Genomic DNA, 12,025 nt, shown 5'->3' on the forward strand with positions numbered 1-12,025 from the left:
ACCAATGCAATGCAACGCAATCTTATTGGAACGTTGCGTTGCGTTGCGTTGCTAGTTGTTTCAGCATGACATCAGCCTAAAACGAGTGATGGGAGCATGGCTAGTAAAGCCCGCCAAAAGGTTCCACAGAGAAAAATATTTCCATCAAATTATATTTTGTTGGCAGTCAGATTTTAGAAAAAAAAATTTACAATTTTCTTCATCCAGTCAGTGGGCTTTGCATCGATACTTTTACCTTGTCACGATGCAAAAGGCAGCACGCGACTATCGAGAGCATTATTTGAGAGCGAGAATTTCCATGATTTTTACTGTATGTACATGGTTAGAAACCCACGGATGGAACCATTTATGCATTCTGTAGTAGGTATGGTGCGGTGGCATCACTCAGGCGACGCTGCTTTGCCACCCATTCCTGCCCCACTTTACTTGTGTAGTACAGCACAGTGTTGTTTCAGCAGAAGAGCATCATCCCCAAAAAACGCGAGAAAAGTGCGCGGCCAGCCATCAGCACTGTAGCAGTAGCGGAAGTAACAATAATAACAGCAACGGCAAACAAACCGTAGGGCAAAAATGGGTGGAAGGATCTGTACGTTAGTCCTTTTCGGGCGACGAAGGACACATCATCGTGGCAAGGTGCTCTAAGCTTGGTGTGGCAAGTGACCGTTTCGTGATAAACTAGAATCTTCTACAGTTCGCGATTGTGTTAGGTATTTACTGGAAACGATAGAAATGTTCTATCAATTTTATTTAAAGTTTCATGTGAAGTGAACTGCGAAAATTTATTTGTGGAACTGTTAGTCCATGAACCTACCCGTGGTGACACCCTTTTCAAGGACAATTTTTCGGCATTGCACAACATAGTTGTCCTTACGCCGTTGTGAAAAACATAGGGATTTATGGATAAATTGACGAATATGGTTTTAATTTGAAGTAACATGAAAATCTAAACTTATTGGAGCTAGACAAATTACAGCAGCAGTGAAAACCAGACGATTGACATACTGCCGTTATGTAATTTTCGATGCGTGATGTCTGCAGCAGCAGAAGAGGAAAATCGATATCCACTGCTGTATGAAAGCGAACAACATCATCCAGCCATCCCTCCGGGGCCGTGCGATTGAGATTGTTCTTATGGTAGGGTAAGGGTGGTAGAAAATTTTACTTTGCGTCAGTGGAACTTTTTGAAATTATTTTCTAATAAGATTTTCAATAATTTGATGTAAGTACCTAACAAAAGATTAATAAGTTTTGGTACGGTCCGTTCCAGATAATATGATATGTGATGACTTTTGAATACGATGAAAATTTATCTTAATTATTCATTAATCAGTTTAGTTTTAGAGCTCTGTATCCTTTTTAATAGAAGTGTGTGCAGCTTAAACAATTTCAAAAATCTAGAATTATTATTATTTTTTTAATTATAGAGATTTTCCGTTTTAGTTGGTTCATCTCCTATTTCTTGAATGCAATATAAAGGAAATGGAATGAAGCGTTACGTATGTTTTGTGTATGGGTGTAGGACTTCAGGTTCTAACATAGGAAACGTATTGATTCAACCGTTGAGAATAAATTAATGAACAATTAACACAAAATAAGGCTTTTCACAAAATATATGTGTTTACTTAAACATCAGTAGCATTGTTTATATTAATGTTTGATCGGTACTGTACCGGTCAGGAAATAGCATCTAAGTTTTTGTTTGTAATATGTGTCTAGTTTTATGTTCACTTGACACTTTAATCCATTTGCTCGCAAACATCACTTTCTGTACACGTACCCTAGCATTAATATGTACTCTCTCGCAACATAAGAACTTTCGCCGAGAGAGACACAAACAATAGTATGTAAGCCATTTTAGTTGTTAGAATAGATCAGTACCTTGAAATAGAAGCACGGAATTTTACTTCATCTCCAATAAAGCCTAATTAAATTAAGTCCAACTAAGCGACTTCTCATAGTGGATCCGAAATCGGCAATTGTGGTAAACAAATCGCAACTATAACGTGCATACTGTGTGGTGCTTACTCGCAAACCTACCCCAAAGAGGAAAACAAATTCTTCCCCCAGCGGGTGAACAGCTGACTAGTGAAGTGCCGAAGACTTACCTGGACATTCTTGCTGCTGGTAGATTCCGTCGACGAGAGACGGGAAGAAATACCTCGAAATCCGAACCCCCCCATCGGCCGAGCCCGAACATTTGGTCCTTCGAACCGGATTCGAGGACAGGAACACATCAGGTCCAGCAGAGGAATCAGCATTCGCCATCTTCCGAGCGCCATAGCAGTTGTGGTTTGTAGAAATCCACACCCAAGGTAGGCCAACTTGTGATTTTCACACCGCGGACAAACTATTACGGCCCAATTAATCACTTGGCCAACGGATAATTTTGTAAATTGGGCGCAAAAAATTAACCGAAACCGCAATTATAGCCAAACAGTCGGTTAAAGAATTCGTAGAATCAAAACAAACGAGAAACTTTTACAGTGTCGTTCAAATGTTTTGAAACACAGTGCAGCGCAAAAGTTTTGCAACAAGGAAAAATTAAATAACTTTTTCAACCAACTTGCATTTTTGTGGCCAAAAGTCAGTTCAAGGCGCAAGTGCAAGTGCATTTAGGGTGGTGCACTCTACAGTGTCGTTCAAAAATATATCGACACTTGAAAAATTAAAAGTTTTTGAACAAATTGAAATTTACTTCCAGTGGACACTGAGACACTGAAGCATTGCTTAGACGCAGTTGGGGAAAGTTGCTAGACAACAGTATCGTGCAAAAGTATAGCGACACTTCAAAATTCGGATTTTTGGAAAAAAATCTAATCGCTTTCGGAGTTCATTTTGAAGCGATTGTAACATTACTGGGTGGCATTAATACAAGTTGCTGATAACAGTACCGGTCAAACCAATAGCAACTTATACGAAATAAAAATAAATTGAAAATATTTATAAAAAATCATCCGAAAGTCAATCATTGGTGACATTTACGGTCGTTTTGGTGTTTTTGAGTGTGATTTGAGTGGTGTTGAGTGATGGCTAGCAAGGCAGAGAAAAAACTAGCAGCGGACCTTCTGACGAGACGACGAGCATGTGCCGAACGAGATGTGGTGGAGAAATTCGTAGCGGATTTCACCTATGAACGGGATTGTTGCCAGGTTGCGGTACGTTTGGAGGCGCTCAACAAGTGCAACGAACTCTTCTTGAACGTGCAAAACGACATCGAGATGGGTGACAACGAAGAACGGTTCGAGACACATCTGGAGTTCCGGGCGGATTTCGAGGATCGGTTTTGCAGAGCGAAAGGTTTTTTGTTGTCAAAGCTGGAAAGCAGGGAGCATCTTCTGAGTTCGACGATCATGCACGCATCGACTTCTCATAGCATGTCTTCCAGTTTCCATCATCGGCTGCCTAAAATCGATCTACCGAAGTTTAGCGGGGATGAATCGCGATGGATATCATTTCGCGACAACTTCATTTCGATGATCCACTGCAACGAGGACATACCGATCGTCAACAAACTGCAGTACCTGTTGCAGTCGCTGGAAGGAGAGGCAAGAAAACCGTTTGAGTCTGTGGATATCCAAGCCGATAACTATGCGTCGACGTGGGACGCATTGAAAAAGCGCTACGACAACAAGCGATTCCTCAAGAAGGAGCTGTTTCGAGGCCTGTACAATCTTCCACCGATCCAGTATGAGTCAGCTCAAGACCTCAACACACTAGTGGATGATTTTCAGCGACACGTCAAGGCTTTGGGAAAGTTGGGCGAACCGATCGAGCATTGGGACACTCCGCTCATCTTCATCCTTTCAAACAAGTTGGATTCGGCGACGATTCGTGCATGGGAGCAAGATACTCGACAGAAGGACGAGGTGAAATACGAAGAGCTCATCGAGTTTCTAATCCACCAGGTCCGGATGTTGAAATCCGTGGACAGCGATCTCCAACATCGTTCCTCAGTGCCTACCGTTTCCAAGGTGGCCGGACAAATCCCGAAGAAACCAGTTCCCATCCGATCTGTCGTGAACACAGCTACTTCCGAAACTCAATCCAGCACTTCGCCATGCCACTGTTGCCTGAGACAACATCCATTGCACCAATGTCCAGCATTTTCGAACCTGTCAAGCTCCCAACGGCGAGAGCTGGTGACACAGCACAATCTTTGCTGGAATTGCTTTCGCGCAAACCACCGGGCAACATCCTGCAAATCCAAGTTTCTGTGCAGGATTTGTCAAGCAAAACATCACACCATGTTGCACGACCACCACATATCACATCTAGAGCAACTCTCTACTGAGGAACCACATCCCGTACAAGCGAATCCAGGCCCCAGTAAATTGCTTAGCCCCTCAACAGTAAATCTTTCCGTGCATTCTGATTCAACCGTTCTCTTGGAGACAGTCTCGCTATTAGTAGTCGACCGATACGGTCGAAAGATTCCTGCTAGAGCTCTGCTAGATTCTGCAGCGATGTCCAACTTCATAACCAGGAAGCTGGCGAACGAACTCGCCACCCGTCAAAGCCCCGTGGACATCGCAGTTGCCGGAATTGGAGAGTCAGTGAAGCGCATCAAGCACAAGTTAGCTGCTAAGATCGTATCTAGGAACAGCGACTTCTCCACCACACTCGATTTCCTCGTCATGAAGAAACCAACATCATATCTCCCAACATCCCCGATCGATTCAACTGTCTGGAGAATGCCGAAGGTTCCATTGGCGGATCCTCAGTTCAACGTTCCAGCAACAATCGACATGATCATCGGTGGAGAATGTTACCATGAATTCCACACAGGCGTACGCCACTCTCTTGGTGCTAATTTCCCGTTTTTGGTGGACACCCTCTTCGGCTGGACAGTTTCCGGCAAAGTGGATTCCAGCTCCACCACCGCACCGCAAGCGTGCTTCCTCTCCACCGTTGATCAAATCCTAGAAACGATCCCTGGGGAGTTCCGGCCAATGGAAACCACCGATGGATTTCAGAGAATGGAAGTTGAACCCTCCACCACTCAAATCCACGATCAAGGATACGCTGCCCACCATTCTCTGTCCAAGGATCCACAAACCACCCTTGGAGATTACGAAGCGAATGCCACACATCGAAACTCCACCAAAGATACACACCACAAGATTCCTGGAAGTAACGACCAATTCGGAATGGCGCACCAGAGCGATCCTGTTGAAGACTACAAACCACACTGCTATCTGCCAAATCACCCGGTGCTCAAGGAAGCCAGCAAAACCACCAACGAACGCGTGGTATTCAACGCATCCTGTGGGCTCAACTCAGGGTACGCGCTCAAAGATACGCTGCTCGTCGGTTCGGTCGTTCAACGAAATTCGCTGTCCGCCACTTTTCTAAGCGACACCAAAATCAACGATGAAGGAGAAGGCGCTGCCTGTGGATCCTGCTGCTACGTTGTCCCTTTGGCCAAGCAGCCTTCTGTTACCGTTATGGAGTACTGTGCACCTGTTCTGCCAACAGCACCGTTCCGTATACCCCAACGCTCAAAGTCGCCACCGCATCGTTGGAGAACTGTCGCTGCTAAACGCGCACCGGTTATCCAGATTGGTACAGACGGGCACAATGTGGCCAGCAATCTGTCCAGCATGTTCCATTTCCCCGATAAGCGTCAGTGCTGCTACGACCCTACACGTCAATTTTCGTCCATGGAAAACTGGCCCTGCTCCGCCACCTTGCGGCCGCTAAGTCGCATTGCGAAGCTTCATCCAAGTCGAGATGGAGTTGTTCCTGTTTTAGGACTGGAGACAACCAAGCAAGTTATTTGTCAGAGTGGTGAATCGGATTACCATCTTACTCATCGCCAGCAGCCAAGTCGTCAACCCTACAATCGACCAGAGAAAGCTACAAAGACCGGTAGAGCACGCCGAACGTGCTCAACGCGCTTATAGAGCGCTAAAAGGTGATTAGCGTTCCTATAACTTTACTTCAACCGTTCGATCTACCGGGTCTTTGTTGTTTACAGATCTTTCTTAATACTGTAATACCCGCCATCTGTTGTCAACGAGATCAATCTACAAAGACCGGCAGAGCACGCCGAATGTGACTCAACGCGCATGTCGAGCGCTAATAGATCCCTTCCCAATCACCACTCTACCTCATCATTGTTTTTCGCCATCGAGTATTCATCGCCTTTTATCAAGCCAGTCCCAAGCAGAATCGTCCAAGATCGGTAGAGCACGCCGAACGTTGCTCAACGCGCTAACGGAGCGCTAATGGGTGATTAGCGTTCCTATCATTTTTCTCCTATCGTTCGATCTACCGGGTCTTCTGTCGATTCCAGATCTCCTACTATCATGCATCGTAGCGAAATTCCATCGTCCACCATCCAGAACGGCCAAATACATCAGTATTAACAGCAGAGTCTACAAAGATCGGTAGAGCACACCGAATGTTGCTCAACGCGCTAAAGGGGCGCTAACAGGTGATTAGCGTTCCTCTAACCTTACTCTACGCCGTTCGTTCTACCGGGTCTCTTTTGTCGTCCACAGATTCTGCACCAGTGCCTAAGTTGAGACGAAGCAGGTTCCTCGATGTGCGACGTGCTAGTTGTGCCTTCGAATCCAGCCGAAGTAGTAAACAGCTGCCTTTCCGACGCAAAGATGGTTGGTGTCTCTTGGTCCAACCGTGTCCCCGGGTCCTATCGTGTCTCCTGGTCCAACCATGTACCCTGGTTCAACTATGTACCCTGGCCCAACCATGTCGCATGGTCCAAACCACTGAGGAGCCCGCAATCCATTGGTCCAAAATTTGTTTGAAACGGCAGTTTCAAGGTGGCCGGAATGATCGGTACTGTACCGGTCAGGAAATAGCATCTAAGTTTTTGTTTGTAATATGTGTCTAGTTTTATGTTCACTTGACACTTTAATCCATTTGCTCGCAAACATCACTTTCTGTACACGTACCCTAGCATTAATATGTACTCTCTCGCAACATAAGAACTTTCGCCGAGAGAGACACAAACAATAGTATGTAAGCCATTTTAGTTGTTAGAATAGATCAGTACCTTGAAATAGAAGCACGGAATTTTACTTCATCTCCAATAAAGCCTAATTAAATTAAGTCCAACTAAGCGACTTCTCATAGTGGATCCGAAATCGGCAATTGTGGTAAACAAATCGCAACTATAACGTGCATACTGTGTGGTGCTTACTCGCAAACCTACCCCAAAGAGGAAAACAAATTCTTCCCCCAGCGGGTGAACAGCTGACTAGTGAAGTGCCGAAGACTTACCTGGACATTCTTGCTGCTGGTAGATTCCGTCGACGAGAGACGGGAAGAAATACCTCGAAATCCGAACCCCCCCATCGGCCGAGCCCGAACAATGTTTTTTAAACGAGTTAAATGGTGGATAGAATTTACTTGATGTTGCTGCAAGAAGAACCTTGTACATTGGCCTTCTTTAGTAGGTTAGAGTGTCTACGTAAACGAAATCGATAATCGCTTGACAAGCTTTTGTATTTATTGACAACATGCGGATGCAACTTCTATTCTATCATCTACCACGATGCGCAAGAACTTGTAACAAGATCGTAAGATAAATTATTGATCTGTGCTGTTGAACTTTTTATTAAATTCTCGTTGCCAAGAATTTCCGTTTTAAATATACGGTTTTTTTTAATAACCCTACCAAGTCATCCAAAGCCTCAATTCTTGGGAAAATTATATCTTTCTGTTCCTGATAGTTATCTGGTATTGGATAAATATACCTTATCGTTTCCACTGATTCAAAAACGGTATACATACCTACGATAAAATTACTGAACAAAATTATAGCTTTATAACAGTGTTGGCAAAGACTGCCAATACCCTCGCATGCACATTACCGTTAAAAAAAAGTAAACTAGCAATAATGTATAACTGCTCAATCATATAGGAATATTCAGAGGTTTTAAAGTCACACTTATAAAAAGAGCAAAACCTGAACATGATTTTGTGATATACAGGAACTCAAACTCTTTTGAACAAGGGGTTTAGGTTCTAATACCTTAAAATTTTTTTTCTGAGGAAGAAAATTCTTTCAAAAAAAATTTCTTTATGTTTTCTAATTACAGCGCGGATTTTAGGCTTGTTTGTTTGAAAGTAAGAAGTGGCCTAATCAAGAAACTTACTTTACAAATCAACATATTCAAACCAATCCGTTAAATCAACAATCTTGAACGCAGTGTCAACACTTGCTCAGCAGCAACCGGACAGAATTGATTGATCGAATCGCGAACCCCGAGATAGATTCGACAAATCCGTATCTCGTTTTCTGTGTTTGTGGAGAGTTTTATTTGTTCCACCGTTTGTCCAAACCGTTGGACTGAGTAGCAGCGTAGGAGTTTCCAAGACAGCGGAAAAATTGAGACCAGCGATAGCACACGGGTTATAAACGTCTACCGGGATTATATCGAGAGAGTTCACCGAGCTGGTCTCTGGTCAAGTTTAAAAGCTGTTCATATCATTTGCAGTATTAGAGAGGCTTAGAATCACTAACCATATTTCAGTCAATTTGTTGTTTCCTTAAGGAGAGTATATCAGCGGAAGATATTTTTTTGAAACACCAATACCAAAATATTGCATATGGCATCTGTTGGTGTATTCTCTTTTCCAACTGCTATCACCGGTGGGAATAGTTCTGCAGGTGGTAGCAATGGCACCGTAAGCAATTCCGTGACTCCTGTTCCACCACCGTCAACTATGGTGAAATCGATTACCGCTGCAGCTCCCAATGCTCCTACATCGTCTCCGCAATCGGCTACTTCGGCCGTAGTTCCTGGCGATGAATCGCCAAATGCGCCAATTGGAACTAATACCGTCGTAGCTCCGATAACTTCAGCTAGTATCGTTGTACCTGTGGCAACAACAGTGCCTCCTCCATCGATCATCCCCAATGGCATCGCTAACACCATGGTACCAGGCTCAACACCGCTCATTTCTTTGTCGCCGCCACCAGCCGATTGTGTGCCGTTGGTGAAACCCGTTGCCCTTCCAGTCAATGGGCCTGTTGTCAGCAATGCGCCACCTGTGGTGGTTGCTCCGAAAAACACGCTGTTCAATGACGCATTCAATCTTGTTGATGGAAGCACTCTGGATGAACTTGAACCTGATGTCGACAATGCTGGTCAAGTGGGGGGAATAGGTGGTGTGGTTGTACCATCGATGAATGGCTTTCCATTGGAAAATGGATCGTTGTCAGAATGTATGGAGCAGGACTGTGCGCTCTGCCAGTAAGTATTTGCAATATAAGTTTTTGCCTGCGTAGATACTTGTATTATTTTTGATAATTTTTTTGAAAATATTTTCTAAATATCTACTAATTCTTTTCTTTGGTTGCAGGAATAAATTTGTATCGCCTCGTGTTTTGTCATGTCTCCACGTTTTCTGTGAGTCCTGTTTAGAAAAAATGTTGAATGAGGATGAGTCCAAGAAGCTGGAAGGATTGATTGAGTGCCCAACGTGCAAACAACCAACTAAAATGGGATCCAAGGGAATCGGTGCCCTGCACCAGGATTACATTTTAACCAACGTACTCGACTTATCCACGATTGAGCCCTCGATGTTGGCTTGCACTTCGTGCAAGAGCAAGGAAATGGCCATCTCACGTTGCAACGATTGTGCCAACTTTCTGTGCGCTAGTTGTGACAATGCTCATCGTTATATGCGTTGTTTCGAAGATCACAAAGTGGTGCAGTTGGAAGAGCTGCGCCAATCTTCGGAAAAAGTGGCAATTCATAAACCATTGTACTGTAGCGTTCATCCGCCGGAAAATTTGAAATATTTCTGTTTCAATTGCCAAATTCCAGTGTGCAACGAATGTTTGATCGGTGAGCACAAAGGGAAGGAGCATAATTATCAAATAATCAGTGAGGCTGAAAAGCCCATGAGAGCTGAGTTAGAATCTCTGATGAATGAGGCCAAGACGAAAATCGAATTTTGCAATCAAGCAACCAGCAATCTGGATGCCTCGTTGCATGACTTGCAGAACCAATTTGAAACGGCTCGTGACTTGATCAACGAATCATTCCAGAGTTTCAAAGCTGTACTAGAGAAGTGCAGAGACAATGCTCTGAAGAATCTCGAAAAGCTTCATTCGGAACGTGAATTGAAGATAATGGAAATGTTCCATACAGTCGAGAAAACAACTGAACGTATCGAAAATGCTGGGAAGTTTACCAAAAAAGTATTGGATCAAGCTAATGGCCCAGAGCTGCTCAGTTTGAAGAAAATGATCTCTAACCAATTCACCAGCTTGATGGGATCTACTCCAAAGGTAGATATCAGTTTTGCGTTGGAATTCCAGACCGGCTACGAAAAGTTTGAACAAGCTGCTCCTGAGTTGTTCGGATCATTCCGTACGGAAATAACTCCATCTAGCCCAAAAGAAACCACTCCGCCGCCATCTCTGCCGGGAATGAGTATTATGATCAACAAACCACCAGTTATTCCAAACGCTAGCTGTGGATTGTCTCAAGGTCCATTAACTGGATCTGTGACTGCCAGTAGTCCTATTTCGTTGCCAACGTCGATGCAATCTTCGTTCGATGGTGATATTTCCAACATTGGAAATAGCTATATGTTGCCACATGTTCTAACACCAGAACCACCAACATCGACACCAATTGCTAACAACAACCCATTGGCCGCAACCCCTGCTCCTGTGGGAGGATCCGCAACTCTTCCCGGTTTAAGCAGCATTGCCGAGTATAACCTACATCGACTCGCTAACCTTGCTGAAACATCTAACGAAATACCGGATGCCATTGTTCCAGTCACTAATAACCAACCGACTAACTTTACTCTGGCAGATTTAATTTCGGGAGACCAAAATGCTTTCCAAGCGCTAGCCAAGTACGGCCTGAACAACCCGGAACTGGCAGGTCCATCTGGCCCAATTATGCCACCACATGCCAATTTAGACAACTTATCACTTCTAAACGATTTCTCTGCATTACCTGGTCCATCTTCCGGCAACATGCTCCCAACGACCCCAATATCGATTGATTCTTCGCTTAGCGGTGGTGATATGGCGGCAATGAGCCGTTTCCAAGTAAATGGTAGAACTAAAGCTACTCCTATGCAGATTCGATGCAAGTTTGGTTCACTCGGTCAGACCAAGGGACAGTTTAATTCACCGCACGGATTCTGCCTTGGCGTTGATGAGGAAATTGTCGTTGCCGATACCAACAACCATCGCATCGAAATTTTTGAAAAGAATGGCACGTTCAAGTTTTCCTTCGGTGTTCCCGGCAAAGAAGAGGGGCAATTGTTCTACCCAAGAAAAGTAGCAGTAATGCGTTCCAGTGCCAAATTTGTGGTTTGTGATCGTGGTAACGAGCGCTCTCGAATGCAGATTTTTAACAAAAACGGACATTTTGTTAAAAAGATCGCTATTCGGTAAGGTTTTTGAAAAGCTAAAAAAAGTGTTTTATAAAAAAAATTATTTCAATCTCAGATACATCGATATCGTTGCTGGCTTAGCTGTGACAAACAAAGGGCTTATTGTGGCTGTTGATAGCGTTTCCCCAACTGTTTTTATCATTTGTGAAGATGGGAATTTGGTTCATTGGTTCGATTGCAGCGACTTCATGCGCGAACCGTCCGATATAGCAATCAATGGTAAGACGTTAAATACAGTCAATCAAGCTAAATGTTTGATAACGCAATGTTTCTCCCAAGGCTCCGACTTTTACGTGTGTGACTTTAAGGGTCACTGTGTGGCAGTATTTTCTGAAGAGGGTACGTTCAAGTATCGTATCGGCAGCGAAAAAGTTACCTGTTTCCCCAATGGTATCGATATTTCGGACGCAGGCGATATCCTGATTGGTGACTCCCATGGTAATCGATTCCATGTCGCTTGCTACTCTAAAGATGGTCACTTACAGTCAGAGTACGAGTGCCCGTACGTAAAGGTAAGAATCCAGTGATGCAGGGTATGGTAATCCAACATTTACTACTCATAAATAGCACAGAGACTCTCAATGTTTGTTTTCTTAAACAAACTTTGTGCTAACTCGTCTCGTTCTTTCAG

General features: G+C 43.9%; 1 protein-coding gene across 1 annotated transcript in view; it reads left to right on the forward strand.

The window, feature by feature from the left end:
* Window positions 1-239: 239 nt before the first annotated feature.
* Window positions 240-12,025, forward strand: part of LOC129759706 (B-box type zinc finger protein ncl-1) — a 42,598-nt gene continuing 30,812 nt past the window's right edge. Inside the window, exons 1-5 of the mRNA XM_055757217.1 lie at window positions 240-707; window positions 8,067-9,224; window positions 9,334-11,391; window positions 11,450-11,613; window positions 11,674-11,906. Coding sequence (XP_055613192.1) covers window positions 8,578-9,224; window positions 9,334-11,391; window positions 11,450-11,613; window positions 11,674-11,906 — 3,102 coding nt within the window. The 5' untranslated portion in view covers window positions 240-707; window positions 8,067-8,577. The remainder of the gene's footprint in view (window positions 708-8,066; window positions 9,225-9,333; window positions 11,392-11,449; window positions 11,614-11,673; window positions 11,907-12,025) is intronic.

The sequence above is a fragment of the Uranotaenia lowii genome, unplaced genomic scaffold (assembly GCF_029784155.1).
Source record: "Uranotaenia lowii strain MFRU-FL unplaced genomic scaffold, ASM2978415v1 HiC_scaffold_250, whole genome shotgun sequence".
NCBI classification, from domain to species: Eukaryota; Metazoa; Arthropoda; class Insecta; order Diptera; family Culicidae; genus Uranotaenia; species Uranotaenia lowii.